This window comes from Aplidium turbinatum, chromosome 15, assembly GCF_918807975.1.
Source record: "Aplidium turbinatum chromosome 15, kaAplTurb1.1, whole genome shotgun sequence".
NCBI classification, from domain to species: domain Eukaryota; kingdom Metazoa; phylum Chordata; class Ascidiacea; order Aplousobranchia; family Polyclinidae; genus Aplidium; species Aplidium turbinatum.
Genome location: NC_137486.1, coordinates 22,917,498 through 22,935,733, shown reverse-complemented (window position 1 = coordinate 22,935,733; position 18,236 = coordinate 22,917,498). Strand labels below are relative to the sequence as shown.

The 18,236-nt window shown below is 39.2% G+C and overlaps 1 protein-coding gene across 1 annotated transcript; it reads left to right on the top strand.

The window, feature by feature from the left end:
• Window positions 1-2,831: 2,831 nt before the first annotated feature.
• Window positions 2,832-18,236, top strand: LOC145784177 (splicing factor 3A subunit 1-like). Its single transcript, XM_082595942.1, has 20 exons — window positions 2,832-2,847; window positions 6,907-7,031; window positions 8,352-8,550; window positions 10,583-10,683; window positions 10,845-10,949; window positions 11,365-11,517; window positions 11,725-11,799; window positions 13,150-13,300; window positions 13,681-13,788; window positions 14,109-14,191; window positions 14,524-14,667; window positions 14,869-15,031; window positions 15,318-15,580; window positions 15,807-15,944; window positions 16,245-16,362; window positions 16,544-16,635; window positions 16,934-17,040; window positions 17,528-17,630; window positions 17,877-17,948; window positions 18,037-18,236. The coding sequence occupies exons 2-20, from the start codon at window positions 7,002-7,004 to the stop codon at window positions 18,136-18,138; spliced, it is 2,307 nt and encodes a 768-aa protein (XP_082452068.1). The 5' UTR covers window positions 2,832-2,847; window positions 6,907-7,001; the 3' UTR covers window positions 18,139-18,236.

Genomic DNA, 18,236 nt, shown 5'->3' with positions numbered 1-18,236 from the left:
AAGGATTGCCGACTGAGAAAAAAGGGATTTTTCAGGACAAAAAAGGGAACTGAAGAGGATTTATCAATTGTCAGAAGTGGAAGCACTGGACTGCAGAACTGTAGTGTTGTCAACCGCGCCGCGTACGCGGCCGCGTGCGCGGTGACGTGGCCGCGCCGCGCGGGCACCGCGTAGAAATGTTGACTGTGCCAACCTCGCCGCGCGGGCACCGCGCGGAAAAATAATGAAGAAAAAAGAAAACTGAAAAAAAAATTTTTCGGTAGCATGGTTAAACAAATTTTTCAAGCTTGAGCTCACTGTATCGTTGAACATTACAGTGGGATAACTGTTCTAGCGAGTTTATAACAGGTTGTGGAAATTTGCAAGATCCAAACTTTTGGAGAATTACAAGGGGAATTAAACTTTTGGAGAATTACAGGGAAATTCATTTATGAGAATCTGGTTGCTGGCAAGTGGCAACACTGTTCAATGCAATGCTGAGTGACTTGAGTCCACAGACATCTTATTATAACTAGACTGCGCTTCTCGTATTTCGATTGAAGAAATTGAAAAAAGGCGGCGGCCATTGTTAGTGTCTCAAACTCGCGTGAAAGCTGCGCTGTTAACGATAACATTTCTGAGCTGGTTGCGCTTCTGCAGAAAACTAACTTGTTAACTATAATTTAGAACTTTGGTGTAATAGAGGTTTTATTCATCTATGAAATGAATAAAAGCATGTGTTAAATTGTACAGAATTATACATACAGTCTATAATATAAAGCAAAAACACTGCGATGCGAGAGCACGTATACGATACACTGAATGCATCATTTCCAGCAGTTCAGCAGAACTCTTACCGTATTCAATTTGGCGTTACAGCTGAGCTGATGATTAGCCTATTGTAAAAACAGCAACAAACAGTGTATTACATCAAACCTAAGCAAATGATACGCTATATTATAGCGGCTATAACGTAGGCCTATAGCTCAACAAAATCAAAACAAATTAAATATTCACCAATACTGATGTGATGTCGAAAGGAAGTAGTTTATTGGTGTTTGAAAAGTACTGTTTTGTTAAGCGTTTTACGAACCAATTTGCCTTGTATTTGCTTGCAGGTTTCCTTACCAATGTGGTAAAACCTAATTTTTAAATAACATTTGGACACAGTTTTGACTAGCGTAAAAATGTGATTATCGGTAACGGTGCATTCAAACACAAGATCCGTGAGATTAGTAAATATCTTGGAATGATTTATATTTCCAAGCACAGCTACCGCAATAGCTTCCACAATGCCTGGATGAAGAGGTAATCTCCCAGCTGTGGTAGTTAGTAACCGTTTAATGCATAATTCAGTTTCTTCACAAATATATACAACACTGAAAGAAGGTTTAAAAAGTCCACTTCTATCTTTAAATGATAAGAAGCTGGGTTGAACAGGTAAAGTGTGTGAACTCAGTTCAAAGCGGCACCTTGCACATAACGTTATCTTTGCGCACATTTTGGCAGCATAAATTAACAAATTCTAACAATATGTTTGCGATTGTAGAACAGCAAAGGTGAAATCATATAAAGATTTCGTCATACTAGGTGAATTGCGGAGATATTTATTAGTTGTTATTTCACAGCAACTTGAAACTGAAGCTATTTCTTTAAAAGTTATTGTTGATGAAATCACACGAATTTACGTCATAATGCAACGTTTTGCTACAACGGAGAAAATCGAAAGCCATCAATCTCTATTGAACAGAATCCTGGTAAAAGCTGCGGTTGTGTTGTTGCATAGAAAACTATTTGTTTTGTCAATTATTTGTTCACAACAACTGAGTTTTTTAAGAAACGCAAATATTATAGGAGAATTACATTTTGTAGAAAGTTAAGTTGTGTTCAGTCGTGTTCTCATTGCTTTAAGAATTGGCGCTCCAGTTGTTTCAGGAACGAGGAGGCGACTGATTCTTAACTAATTAATTCATCTACTTCTACTTGTTTTAAAGTATCAGGTTTGGTGGCCGTGCTTAACTACTGTATATTTATCGATTCATATACCGCAATATTAAATCCGTTCATGCACGTCTTAAACCATAATAGTTTTGCCACCTTTTCCTTTTGTTGGTTTTGTTCCTGTATTTCTTTTTCACAATATCATTTGTTTTGCATTCTGACAAGGAAAAATAAATTGAATTGAATTCAAAACAATGAAAATTCATTACGGGTCCCTACAAAAGCATTGGCAAACGCGCGGAATAGGTACACTAATAATGGCTGACGTCTGAACCTGCTTTCTTCAAAAATCGTAAACGAGAGAAGTGACGATGCGCGGTCTAGTTATAATAAGATGTCTATGCTTGAGTCCTTGTCAAACCAGTCAGCGAAAAGGCTGTTGCATGTTGTTACCTGTCAGTATTTAGTTCAGATTTTTTTTGACCATCACAATGACAACAATACGTAGCAGAAGTCTAGAAAAAAGGAGGTCTATGAGAATGTAGGAGCTTTTCTCATTGGGTATCACAGTTTATGCAATTAACCGATTTTATCTGTGCTATTTGAATACAGTAGCAGTAAAAAGTTATTCATTTAAGGGTGAGAACAACTAATCCAACTTCTGTGGCTGTGAAATATTTAATTGAAATGATCTGTTTGATATGGTCAGTCAGTAACAATGCTGTTACAAAAGTATTTGGTCTTAAATGTACTCTCTTACTGTATTGCTCTCTTACAGCATGCTATGATACTTTCAGATTTTGCGGTGCGGTGCGGGCGCAGTGTAACATTTTCAGAATTTTTGCGGTGCGGTGCAGTGTGCGGGCAGACATTTGCAGTGCAGTGCGGGTAGCGGGCAGATTTTTCCTGCCTGCGCCATCACTAGAAGTAAGTCAAGTAACTGCTATTGCTTTTAGGCATGCGGTTTTTAAAGGCAGTGGCTATTTGACCGGCTCCGGTCTTTGAATCTGAAACACTATTTGACCGGCCATGACGTCACTACATAAAGCACTTTTTTCTTTCAAAGCAAAAGACGATAAGCGCCTTAAGTTTTAAATTCAACACGTTTTCTTCAACTGAGTCCGTGGCGCATACGTAATGTCTTGGGCTGCCATTCTAGAGGGAATGAGTTCGATACTATCCGGAAGCGTTTTTTTTTTTTTTTTTTTTTTAACTACAAAAGGATACAAACTGATATGAATGAATCAACAGGTGAATAAAAAAATTTCAAAACGAATTAAAAAAGGTTTTTCTAGTCTTTATTTTTAACAAATTTCTTTCATTTCTTAGCACAAATTCTCTGAAAAAATCACTCCTTCTAATAGGCTGTAAGATTACGTTTCGCTGAAGTCCGAAGTTAAAAATTAAATCCAGTCTCATTGTCGCACAACAATCAGTCAAGTTTCAAATTATCATCTCAACCAACCCTTCAAGACAACTTTCCACTTTCACTTTACTACGCTACGCTGAAGAGGTCGGGAGATCGAAACACTGGCCTTTGTCCGTAGTTGCTTTTCATAATGTCTTTTTAGACATTCTTTTTGGGTCAATAATGTCTTTTTAGATATTACTTTTAAAGAAATAAAAAGGAGTCAAAAGGCATTTCACTCTGTGTGGAGCTACATGTACTTGAGAGGTTAACTGTTATTGTTTTGTTCACAAATTAAAAAAACTTAACTTTATTACTCACATTTGGAAAGATTTAAAAAATAGGCTGTAGGCTACTCAAATTAAAAATTGACGACAAAAATGCACTTTGGGTCAAAATTTAGTTAAATAAAAAAAAAAAGAACGCTTCCGGATAGTATCGAACTCTTTCCCTCTAGAATGGCAGCCCGAGACGTTACGTATGCGCCACGGACTCAGTTGAAGAAAACATGTTGAATTTAAAACTTAATGCGCTTATCGTCTTTTGCTTTGAAAAAGAAAAAGAAAAAAGTGCTTATGTAGTGACGTCATGACCGGTCAAATAGTGTTTCAGATTCAAAGACCGGAACCGGTCAAATAGCCACTGCCGTTTTTAAATTCATTTGAAATAACTTACAAATAGGTAGAATATTATGCAGATGAAACGGTTTAGCATATTTTATAACTAGACTTTAGAAAGTTTAGAGTAAAATGTAAAATTATGGCTGATAAAATCATTGGTTCGGAGAAGTTTAAAAATTTTGCAAACAGTACATATTTTCAAAGGATTTCTTAAAAGTTTTAATGAGTGATGTTTTCATATTTTGTAGATAAGTGCTTTGTCTTTGCACACAATGTTTGGCTAATTTGATTTAAACTATCTAGGGCTACCGGTACTAATACCGTACCATATGTCCTTTTTTAGGAGGATTTTTCCTCCTTTCTCAAGAAAATCAAAATCACCTCCAAGGACACTCAAATACAGACAAATGTCTTTTTTTGCATTTAGAATTTGCTTGTTTATGTTTTTAATTAAATGTTATTTTGATGTGACTTTTTGGCAACTGCTTGCACTTTATTTCCAAAAATGAAGCCGCAAAATCTTTGTGAGCTAAATGTGAGGAACAAATTTCTTGTTGCATAGGCCTTTAATTAGTATAAAAAGATTTAAAAGAGTCTACGTGTTAAAAGATGTAGGCCTACTTGCATTTTACTTGCTGTCATACTTGTTTTCTTTTTGGGCAATGAAAATATGGTAGGCCTAACAGTAGCCTACCTTTAGTTTTACCAAAATCTAGTTTTCACTCTGCATGTTGCCAATTTACCAGTGGCAAATAGGTAGTTTAAAATTACGTAAAATATATATATATTATGGTCATTCCCCTAAGCACGAATTTTTTTTCTGAAACACAAAATGTTTTTCATCACCCACTCTTTAATTCTGAAGATATATTTTTTTGGTGGTAATCCACTTCTAGCTACTTGCGTCTACCTTACAAAACAATTTATTTCAGGCAAAAACTCCATCAACTTTGGAAACAAGGAAGAAGATCTTGAATTGGGAGCAAAATTTTCGTGGAAAAGGAAAAATCCTTAATGCGTAAATGCGCAATTGGGGAAATTCGTGGATACAATAAATCTTTCAATTGCACGTTTATTTTGAAATACTAATCGCCATCTAGCGGTTGCTGTTTTGAACTTTTATTTGCTACATGGCGCTAGAGTATTATTTTCCGATTTTATTGATGTTTCAATGGCAATTCTAGGTTCACCAGAAGAGATTTAACAGCAAAGTTAGTGCAAACGCTCAGAAAGTTTTCAATTTTATTAGGGACAGGGTTTTGGGCCTAGGTGAAATATTTGCTGAAATCTGAAAAGTGGTTTTGGTCTAATTTTTAGTGCAGAAAGAGAGATAGCAATGTTCTTACTGTACCTGTGCCATTTTAGTTTTTGAGTTTAAACAAACATTTGCCTGTTTTATTTAAAATTTGTGTTTCGGGTTATTTTACCAAAATGTCGTGTTTAGGGGAATGACTATATGTAATTTATAATTGTATAGTCAGACTTTCTTTATCGGATGCAACCTATTTCGTCCCCTGAATACTTCATCCCCTGAATTCAGCCCCTGAATCGATCGAAAGAAGTAATAGAACAAGTCGAAGTCGCTGATCGAAGTTCTCGCAAACATTTCAAAGTTTTCCCCTTGAATTAATCATTGAATATTTATGGGCCACTAGAAAATAAGTGTTGCACTTCTCTTTAACATATATATAATATATATTTTATACTGCTTGAAAGTCAAGATGCCAATTTTTATTTTATTTTTTTATAAAAACGGAGTTTTTCTAAACACATAGTTTAAAAACCAAAAAACAAGTCAGATAGTTAGCGTAAAAACATAAAACTTACGTAAGTTGCAGTGCTGTAGAAAATGCTTAGCTTCCCGGGAATCTGTATTTTACAAAAAATTTCTTGCGTTTACAATCACAATAATGACGTCATAATTACACCATATTACATGTTTTCCGGTGGTGAAAAGCCTCACGCAAAAAGTATATGTATTATAGACGGCCATCTGTAGCTTCATAGTTCCAATAAACAGTCTTGGTATTGTATTTTATTCGTAAGTAGACATGGCACACTGTTTGAGTGCCTGATGTGCCTACTTTGATCAGAATAAATTGGAACAACAATAGGCTCAATAAATTAGATGTTGTATGCTTGCAGATTAGATCTACTGACTCACGACCACCATGTGAATGTCATGAAACAATACGACATGTCACAAGTTGCTTGTTACGTACTTAACAAGTATACAATAATAACACTTCATGCTCGAACGGGTTGATAGGCTAGTATGTGCATAATACCATAACCAATTACAAAAAACGATAGGCATATTGCATAAAAAACGGCCAGACGACTGAACAAATGAATGCACAACAAGTTTCGCTGACTGAGAACACAGGACATCGCGAAAATTGCTTCTGTAACCTACAAAACAACCAGTCCGCTACACGAAGAATAACGAAACGCATTAATTAACTTGATAACAAAATCAAATTTACGACGCTAAAACAGCTGTTTTTGTAAATCAGAGAAACCGCAAGCAAGTTTTGCCCATGCAAAATCACTACAAATACACTACTTGGAAATAAAAGATAGTGACGATTTCTTGTTTGGTCTATCTACCACAGCAGACACTTTGTACATTTTTGATCGAACATCATTAGTACTAAAATGCCATGGTTTTCCTTTGAAATGTAGATGAAGAGCCTATTTCACGATGCTGTTACACTTTCTTATGTGTGGCCCATTCAGCTCGTCGCTAATGTCTTTATTTTTTATTTGTGGATGTTTTTGTACCTCTGCAAACATTTCGAATTTATTCCACAGACAGCATCATAAATAAAAAAAATGTTTGAACATGTGATAAACTTTGGACCCTCAGGCAAGTTTGCTTTTGTAAGGTTTTGCTCCCAAAAGAATGTAGTTTAGTTCTTTTGCATGTTTTTTTCAAATGATTTTTCTGTTGTTTAGAGTAGACAGAATAGGAAATAAATTATCCAATCGACTTAAAATTATTGCTTGACCTAGCTTGAAGATTTGACATTCGTTCAAGTAGATTGGCAAAGATGCCTCCAGTTGTTCAGGAAGACATCCGGGTAAGCTGAAAAATTATCATTCATACTAATGCTCTTGGCTTGATTGGATTGTTAGAATCCTACCTAATGTGAACAATCAAACATGTATGTTGGTTGCACTGGTAATATAAATCCTGGTCCACGTCTATTAGGCGCCGGTCAAATAGGTGCACACACTGTGGCGTCAGGATATTTAGGTGTGGAGCACTGTGGCGCCCGTTCATTTAGATGCTATTCCTAGTAAAGTCTGCAGATTGTATCAGCTTGGCAGGTAGAGCAATGTTTTTCACACAAAATGTTATATTGAACAGAAAATTTGTAAATGCGTGTGCATTTATTTGTTGGTAGTCATGGCTTCAGTGAGTGAAGCTGCTTTATCCGGCAATGGTTTTCACACAAAATGTTGTAGGCCTATTGAACAGAAAAATATGCCATGGCTTCCGTGAGTGCAGCTGCTTAAACTGGCAATGCTTTTCACACAAAATGTTATATTGAACAGAAAAATATGTTGTTTTGTTAATTCGCATGCATTTATTTGTTGTTAGTCATGGCTTCAGTGAGTGAAGCTGCTTAAACCGGCAATACTTTTCACACAAAATGTTATGTTGAAGAGTAAATTTTTTTTTTAATGCGCGGGTTCGCCTGTTCGGTATTTATTTGTTGTTAGTCCAGGTTTGCGTCGGTGAAAGCTTTATCAATAAATCATTCAAGTTTCCGAACATGACTGAGTTCACTTTTAGTTAAGTCAAATAATAACTACCGGTACACTAAATATCAGTAAAAAATATACCGTAGCCTATATTCAAGCGGGTGGTAGGCTTGAGTAAAGAGTAACTTAGTTTTCCGTCAAATTTCTGAGTAGGTTTAATGACGAGCAAAGTCGCACCATTATGCTTGCAACTTCTAGCCAGGGTTCATATGCCCTATAGAAGTGTATTCATGTAGTAGAGCGTTGTCTTACACTAAGGTACTCGCAAGAATTACCCTACCTGCCAAGCTGATACAATCTACAGACTTTACGAGGAATAGCACCTAAATGAAAGGGCGCCACAGTGTTCTGCACCTAAATATCCTGACACCATCTCTATAAGTCCAAATTATTGAAACCATCTGTGAATATATAGCCTTCGTTTAATCAAAATATTTTATCTGAATAAGAACCTTTTGGTGATCCCCCTTTTAGGGTGAAACAGGTTGTAAAGGTTTTACAAAGTAATAACTATTTTTGATGTACTTTGTTCGGTTTCGCTTTTTTGCTTGGCATTGAGCACTTTTTGTAGTTATGCTATTAGTAGTATTCATTGTTTAGCCTTCATTTAGATATTTTTATTTTCCATTCAGGTGTCTGGTGATGCTCCAGAACCAGCTCCAGAGGAAAGTCAATCTTCGAAGCCAATCATTGGAATAATTTACCCTCCTCCTGAGGTTCGGAATATTGTCGACAAAACTGCCAGTTTCGTCGGACGCAATGGTCCGGAGTTCGAAGCCCGTATCCGACAGAATGAAATCAATAACTCAAAATTCAACTTTTTAAACAGCAGTGAGTGTGGCTGTTAACTATCGTACGGACAATAGAGAATGGAAAAAAAAAACTATGTAGAGGCTCAAGATAATTTTTGTTGAAATGACATAAATTAATATGTAAAACAATGAAAACTATTAATACTACAAAAAGTCCTTATTCAAATATGAATAAGGACCTTCTGATGATCCTCATTTAGGTGAAACAGGCTGTTAAGGGTTTACTAGTATGATAATAACTATATTTGATTAAATTATTATGGAGATAATTTTTATTTCGTACCTGTAAGGTTTGTACAATTGTGTTCCGACATAAGTCTTAGTGATACTTTCTGGATGTCTTGAGAACCAAATAACACAAGACTTAGTCATTACTAACATAGAAAAATTAAGCGTTAAAGGAGGTAATAATATTTTCTTTATTTTTCACTTCATTGGACACAATTACATATCAACAGACAAGCACATTCGAATTTTAGTAAATCGATTCCTTGGCAGTGATTTGTAGCTTCGTAAACAATGTGAGAGTTTTTGAGAGAAATTTTTTGTATAGTTGAACCATAGGCATACGAAGCCGAGCAACGTGATCAAGTTTAACATCTTCAAGTTTATTACATTTACATAAACATAAAACTACGCAACAAATTAAGTATCGAACGTTTTCGACATCACAAGATGTCCTCTTCAGGAATAATATACATACAACTTTACTACATCTAAATAAAATACAATGGTTAACTAAATCTATAAACAGAAAAAGACAAAAACTGCACAGTACTTCTGACTAGCTCAAACTCAACAATATAGGCTCCACGAGAATCAAAGGTAACTGCATCAAAAGGTGTTAAACAGATCACATGATATGGTAGAAAGGCAAGGTGCGAAAAAACTAATTTTAAAATACAGAGAGCAAGAAAGACGAGCCGCAAGCATAGAATTGTCTGTTCAAAAGTGGATTGTGACGTTTTATGTACAAGGCTTCCAAGATCTTAGTTTGAAACTCAGACCTGCCTCTAGACATGATCTCAAACTGCTTGATAGAAACGTTATTTTGGCATTCTGTACATGAAAAAATGTGATCTTTAATTGCGGTTTTTTGTATAGAATTCAAATTCAGGTGTTCCCCAGCTCTAGTCGATAAATGTCTTGTTGACATACCGATGTATGTCAGGCTTGCATCACGCAAACAACTGAATTTATAAACGACATTAGAACATAGAGCAAAGGGCGTAGGCGACTTCAGCTGAAAATATCTGCCTACTTTGAACGTTCTATTTTTGTATAGTGTTTAAGAAGTAAGAAATATATATATATATATATAAAATGCCTTAAATTGATAGACATGTGATGTAACCAGTTGAACACCGGATATCAGTTCGGTTTATTTCTGACACTCAAATAGTATATATTCGTCATAACACAGCAATGTGTCCCAAACATCAGATAGGAGAAATATTAAAGCCAGTGTCGTTCGGGTTAGCGACATTCAGACCACTTCATAATGGGAGTTGAAGATCTTGGAATAAGTGCGGCACACTGGACGAACTACACATGGAACACGGAGTGGCAAAACAACACCTCCCAACTCCGTGATTTCCTACCCGACGTCGATCCCCACCCTCCTGGAATGTCCCTCGCAAGACTTGCGTGGGTCCGGCTTAACCGCCTACGAACCGGCGTCGGTCGCTTTCGTTCAGACATGTGCAGATGGGGCCTGGCTCCCTCACCGGGATGCGAGTGTGGTGCCACAGATCAAACAGTAGACCATGTCGTCCATGACTGCCCAATCCATCAACCACCACATGGAACGCTTGGACTGAAGGCCCTGGATGATGAGACTGTCGAATGGCTGATGACCTCATGCCCTAACATATAGTCCAGAAGAAAGCTCATACGACGAAGAAAAATAATGGGAGTGTTCATGTCTGAAATATTATCATATGCTTAATACATGGCAGTGGCACTATTGTTGTTGCTTAATTTAGGAACGTTACTGTTTAGTTATCGTTTAATTAATGATAGAAGTTCATCACTTGTTGATAATTCTCCAGATGATCCCTATCATGCCTACTATCGCCATAAAGTTAAAGAGTTCATGGAAGGGAAGGCAAAGGAGCCGTCTGTGCCTAAACCCACTGCTCTAACTGTGAAGGTACACAAGTGAACAATAACACTTTGCCTCTTGGTAACACTTAACAAAGACAACGTGAACGTTTGTGTTCAAATAGCTTGTTTTCTGGGGCTATAACTTTCATTTGAGTTTCTAATGATTGGAGTCGCATCTAACGTGGAATTGTTGCCTATATTTTGTAGCCTTCTGTTGCGGTGGTGCAAGAACAGTTTGTACTGAAAGACCCTCCAGCGTCGTTTGAGTTCATCGCTGACCCACCCTCTATATCTGCTTATGATATCGACGTGGTAAGTAGCCTATTGTTATGATTTGTGTTAGTTCTGGTCTTGCTGTTTGTGTATACATTGACAAGTTGCAAGTTTAGCTCATTTTCTTCTACATAGAACATTAATGTCGCGCTGAATGGTCTCATGATGCTTTTTAACATTGAAGTGTGTCCACGGTTTCGTAATTCTGTTAAGTCACCGAGCAGCTGCGTGATGTTTTTCTTTTAAACCACTCAATGGAGGGTTGCCAGATCGGTGTATCTCTTCCCATAGACAGGTCATCTCGGTGGTGCTTTTGTGTCCCTCCACTCCTCCAGCATGGCGGAAATTAGTTCATATTGCAACCACCCAGCATTTTGGCGTCATTCTGTGGATGACCTCTTTGCCTAGATTCTAGTCCAAGGTTTGTTCAACTTCAACGTGCAACTCCTCACAGGTTCGACTTACCGCCCAGTTTGTTGCTAAAAATGGTCGGACCTTCCTCAACCAGCTCATGCAGAGAGAGGCGAAGAACTTCCAGTTTGACTTCCTCCGACCACAACACTCCTTGTTTCAGTACTTCACTCGCCTTGTGGATCAGTATACAAAGGTGCTTGTGTTTTTTTGTTTTCCATTTCCACTGCTTTACTGTCATGGAACAAAACTATATTTTGGTCTACTATCAGTTGATTCTTAAAACCCTCGTCACAGTTGATACGGCAGTAACACGTTTGCATGGCCGATTCAACATGCTGTCTTGCCAAATTTTATCGTGGCTAGTTACTCACACATTGATCCTATTGTTGATCCGTCACAGATACTGATTCCTCCTAAGGCGGTCGCGGAGAGACTGAAGGAGGAAGTGTTCGATCCGAAGCTCATTTTAGATGACGTGAGTGGAATATGTTTATTTTCATTGCAATCTTCCCAAATAATGACGTTCCTGCTCCACAGACTAACTTGGTGTTCTCGCCACCTCCAGCCACTTCGCAGCTGACTGATAGTGTTGCCGTGTGCTCTTAGACATTATTACAAGTGTCAACTCGACGATGAAGCAGCTTTGTACTTAATGGCTATTGGTCATCTTCAACTGATTTCTCTGTTATCAGTTGATGCGTTAATGTTTATTATTTAACGTAATTAAATAAAATAAACTCAAACGTTTTCGACACGTACGTGTGTCCTCATCAGGAATTAAATCTGCAATACATAAAATGAAAAATCGTAAGATAAATTTGACTATGCACTGTAACTGTAACGACACTCTGGACTGAAAGCACAAACTGAACAAATGATACGAGAATGATTGCGAGTAAATTATGCAGTGGCTTCAACTTCAACCACCGCATAATTTACTCGCAATCATTCTCGTATCATTTGTTCAGTTTGTGCTTTCAGTCCAGAGTGTCGTTACAGTTACAGTGCATAGTCAAATTTATCTTACGATTTTTCATTTTATGTATTGCAGATTTAATTCCTGATGAGGACACATGTACGTCGTACGTGTCGAAAACGTTTGAGTTTATTTTATTTAATTATGTTATATTTTGTGTGAAATAAAGTATGCTAAACCCGCTAAAGTTACTATGTTTTATTTCTCTATGGTTCAACAAAGCAAACTCTCTACCAAAGCTTTATTATTTAATCAGTCAGAACAGAGACGATATTGTAAGTGACTCGTTTGCGATGGCTTCACTCAACATATTGGATTATTAAACTTTCGAAGCTTCTGTACCTTCGTGGTTGAAGTCATAGGTTTGATACCTGTTAGTGTTGGGTCATAGCAAAGTACTAATTCTTATTTCATGTACCCAGGGTAATGATCTATACCGCTGCACTGACACTGTCTGCTTTCTAAAACGCTGAAAGCAACATATATATATCTGCGATGGACAGTTCCATATAAAAACACACATAATTATTGTGATAATGTGATAAAACGTTTTCAGTTTTGGCCTTGGCCATAACGAGAAGTATATGCTTTCTGCAAAGTTGACGTGGAGTTTTGGATTCCGTTTGTTTGGGTTGTAACAGGTTAAAGTTATTATGAAATACCGGTCAAAGATTGAAGGCTGTAAATTTACAATACCGGTAACCAAAACTGGCTAAGGCTCTCCACATGTTTGTAAACGGTTGTAGTGTCTTGTTTTGGCACGATTATACTTGGGAAGAGAGTTTTGCCATTGCTCTGTCGTTCTTGGTTTTATGTCAAATTCCCGGAACTCATTATCTGGTCCCTCAGGTCAAGTACCGGGTGGCGTGGACCAAGCACGAGGACCGGATCAAACAGCGCGAGCAGCAGGCGATCGAGAAGGAGCGAGCGATGTACGCGCAGATTGACTGGCACGACTTTGTTGTTGTGGAGACTGTAGACTTCACACAGGACGAAAGAGGTGGATGTGTTGCTTATTTTGCTCGACAACCACTGAAAGTTGCTAAGGAATACCGTGGTTATCGTGATGCAGTAAATGTAGCGACCCATATCTTGGTGTAGATATAGTTGTGGTTGTAGCAAGATTTGAAAAAGGCAATTGAGCAGTACAGTTGATTTTAACCAATTCGATTTTCTAAACTTTGTGCCGCAGGTCAATTAGTTGGAAAATGTTGAACAAAATGACGCTATTGCAAAGACTACAAATTGTTCGTTTCATTTTATATCATGTATTTTTTTTTCCAGGTTAAAATTTTTACTTGGCGAAGTCTACCACCATTTATGTTGCTTGACAGGCGCCAACATTCATTGTAGATAACTTGCTTTACCTTCCAACTGCAGGTAACTTCCCGAAACCGGTGACTATTGATGAGCTCGGCTCCAGGCTCCTCCAACAGGAGAGGATTGAAAAGTATGGAGAAGATAACCTCCAACAGGATGAAGATTCAGGTCCGGATACATCCAGTTTTTCAATTGGAGAAGTTGAAAACCTAAAAATTCATTTGTCTCTTTTTCGCTTTTTTTGTTTATTTTAATTTTTATCAAAACTTGTTTCGTTTTTTTTTAGTTCAACGTAATATTTTCGTTACAGTTTTACAACATTTGGTGATACAAATATCGACAAACTTCTTGCTCTTTAGAATCTCATGGAGTCATCTCGGACACAGGCATCTTCAAACTCATCGCCATTTTATATTCAAATGCTACTTTTCATCTAGATTTTGCAGTTGTATTGTTTACATAAGATATTCAAATAAACGGTTGTTTAGATTCAGACAAAGAAGATGAGGATACGGAGCAGCAGGAGGAAAGAGGAGAGCAACCGCAGCTTGTCGACATGGACATGGAAGAGGTGCACAAATGCTAAATATATTATTTTTAATCAAGGTTCCCACTCACATCTTGCGGATGTTAGTATTAGTAGAGAGTTGGATGATTGCCACGAAGATTTTCGAGTCTTCGACTTTGTTTAAAACAAAGTTGAGCTAACTCTATGTACATTGTACAATTGATTGAGTTTCGCTTTTAGCAGCATGATCGTTGCTTACTTCACAGTGTAGATTCTAACAATCTGTTTAAGCCTGATGCTGCGAGTTCGTTGTGGCAATATCGAATTACACTAGCTTTCGGAACACAGTTCCCTAGTCATGTGCTATGACCAACTAACTCTATGTATGTTTGCAGAGCTCAGACGAAGAAGAGGAAGAATTCTCTCCAGCTGACTCTGCTCCTTCCGTTGGTGTTCCACGTCCTCCTCCAGTGGATGAAGTCATCATCAGAAAGGATTACAATCCTAAATTTAAGCACGACGAACTTCTTGAGAAAGATGTAAGTTGAGTTGGTGACTGGGTGATGAGTTTTGCATCTCAACCGTGCATCTTAGACATACCATATCAACATCAATGTTTGCTGCGGTGTATGCAGCTTCACATTTTATATTGTTTTTGTGATTATCTTTCCATTCGTCCAGGGTTTATGTCCGAACAAAGCTCGAATTGTTTTAAATAACTGTTTTGATTATGATCTCAGGGAACCACAGATAACTACATGGTGTCCCCCATCACTGGGGAGCGTATTCCTGCTGCAAAGATACAGGAGCATATGAGATATGCTTTGCTGGATCCCAATTGGAAGGAAGAGAAGAAGAGGAAGGTTGCTGAAAAGCAGCAAGAGGAAGATGCTTTTGCCACAGGTTTGTGTCTCCCATTAGTTTTTATTTCCAATAAAATATTTATTTTGAAAGTTGGTAATCATGTAGTTTGTTCCACTTTGCATATCTTCCCACACAACCCCGATCGACCATAGCGCGGCATTCAGATAGTGTTGATGTTCTATGGGCGCTTGAAGCGGTGTAATCTTTCATGTTCAAAATGGCCAGAGTTGTTTGCAGTTGGACCACGAATGTTGTGCCAGGAATTGCAGACTCTATTCAACTGCATTTCCTCCATTGATTGGTTGATGTCGGTTTGTACTCGCAGGGCAAGCCATCGAGGAACAACTAAAGGGACTAGCAGAGCGACGAACAGATATTTTCGGAGTGGAGGAGACTGCTATTGGTATGAAGGTCGGGGAGGAGGAGATTGCTCCGGAAGAAAAGGTGGCTTGGGATGGCCACTCTAGCAGCGCATCCTCCACTCGGCAACAAGCCAGATCCAACGTCACCGTAGAGGAGCAGCTGGAGCATATCAAGAAGACACAAGGTCTTCTGGAGGATCCAGCGTTAGAGAAGATTGGACCGGCGGTATGTTGTGTGTGTCTTGTTGATGTCATAAACGTTTCGTCAGGCGACTCGTTGTTTACAATTTTCAAATAATGATCCATCGCTTCCCTGACTTCAGTGGGATTGAAGCTATGATGCATCCCTGAATCAGTTTTGGTTTCCAGATTAAATTTTTGGCTATCTCCACTCTTCCACATCACGATCTCACTATTCCTATCGTGCTTACATTGTTTCATTTCGTTTGCAGCCAACACACACACCGGCGTCCGTCCCTGCTCCAGTTCCCAAGCCTGTGCCTGCTCCAGAAGCGACGAAACCGCCATCGTCGACCCCGACAATCTCTATAGCACCATCTGTGCGAGTGCAGACTATTCAGCAACAACCGGTAAGAGGAGCTAGTGAGTTATATGAATCGGATTGCAAACTAGTAACAGATTTCGAAGTTGGCGGATTGTAGCAAATCTCGATCAATTGCAGCATCTGTTGATTGCGGAACTTACATTCATACTTAGAACAAACTTTCGTCGACTGTTGCAATTGCATGCTGTTATATAGTTTATTCTAGTTGGTCTTTTCATCTCTGACATAGTCACTGACTTAGCGCAATTCATGCAACCATCGAGGTGTGAAACCCCATTGTGACGTGATAACGTACTCACGTGATCGATGCTTGTTCTGTCCACAGCAAGTCTTGACCTCGGTAGTTGTCCGTCCTGTCATCCCGGTCCAAAGGCCCAACCCCCCAGTGCTGGTGGTCCGCCAACAGATGCAGGTGGTCCAGCCCCCTCCCCAGCCCCAGCTGAGTGAGTAGACGTAGACTAGTGGTGAAAGTTATTAATGTGTGGTTGGCTTCACTTCAATAACATACGTGCACAACTATTTACGTAAGATATGAAGTGACCGGTTTGTAGCGATAGAGTTTTGCTTATGACGTCACAGTCATAATGATTTGTTTCAACGATTGGACACTCGTTATGCTTTCAGTTGCTGTCCAGCGCCCTCAAGTGATGATGCAGCATCCTCCCATGGTGCAGCCCCGGATGTTGCAACCGATGCGCCAGATGCATCCCATGCAGGTGAGTCGTGCCCCGATGATTTTAGTATTCCGGCTTTGTTAGTTGCGTGAATTTTGTTTCAATTCGCTCTTGATCAAACAGTGGATGGTGCGTACGATGAAATTATACCACCAGTCGTTACCAAGCTGGTCTTGCTAGGCCAACCGTTGATGTTGCTGTCGGTGTCATCACCTGCCATCCAAACAACAATATCTGTCATTTTTACATTGATCCAGTGTCTGCAGACGTTGAATCAATGTAAAAACGACAGGTTTTGCTTTCTGGACAGCCTTGTCTAATCTGTCACATCTGTGTTTAGATGCAGCCACAAGGGGCGATAGGGATCACGGACGGTCCTCCTGCGGCCAAACGCCCCCGAACCGAGGCCGACCTCATACCTGCCCCGATGTTCCTCCAACAGAACAAGTCAGTGACTAGTCATAGTGACGTCATAGCTGATTGTTACGTTCGATATGACGTAGTGCTGTAGTTAGCGCCTTTTCCTTTTATCTGCTCACTTCAGCTTCCCAGTGAAAGGGGTGGCCACTTCTTGTTGAAAGTAGAGATAGTCCGGAAGGGAATAATATGTTGTCACCCTGGTAGTTTCCTCCAGTGGCAGGGGACCCCCTTAAGTTTAAATCAGTTATGGAACTTATTCCACCACCATGACAAACATCCGACGCATTCTCAACTTGTGCAATGATTCAATATTCCAACCATGATATCGGACAAGATAGCGTGGTGCCGTTGTTAGCCTACTTACAAGTATTCTCATACAAGGTATTGTCTGTTGTGATTGCTTAATGCACACTTCAACTTTCGATTTGTTTGTATGAAAATAACGCCCCTGGGAGAGGAGCTGACTTTCCCCCTGATCCTTTCATAACCCCAACGATAATTTCCTCCTTCACAGCGCTCCAGTGACCTTCAGGGTTCAGTGTCCCAACGCCCCAGACAAGACGGAATGGAACCTGAAGGGGCAAACCCTGACCTTCACTCTCCCCCTAACAGACGAGGTAGGTTCATCGAATACGTAACATACTGGTTATTACGTCATCGGCGATGCGTGGTCGATTGTGACGATGAATGGGATGTCGCTTGTGTGTTCCAGCCAATCATCCTCGCTTCGAGTTGGTCTCCACGGCCGCCGTATTGTTGTGTCTTCAGCCATTTCGTTCTTAATGAGCGATTAACTTTTAATTGTTATCAAACTCACATTGGTTCGTGCGTGGACTTGTAACTGAGGCTGACCTTGTTTGAAGGTGTCTGTGATCAAAGCGAAGATCCACGAGACGACAGGGATGCCAGCCGGGAAGCAGAAGCTGCAGTTGGAGGTAAGTGATGTCATGCTTGCGTTATCATGATACTTGCGTCATTGTTGACGTCGTTCGGTCCATCACTGTTTAATGAACTGTTTTGCAGGGTCTCTTCATCAAAGATTCCAACACATTGGCGTTCTACAACATGATGAGTGGAGCTCTCATCCAACTCCAGGTCAAGGAGAGAGGAGGAAGGAAGAAGTGATAACTCCTCCTGCTCTCAAGGAACTTGTACATGACCTAATGTTGATGACGATGGTTGCTCTCGGCGTGATGACGTCACAATACAAACCGCTGCCCCAA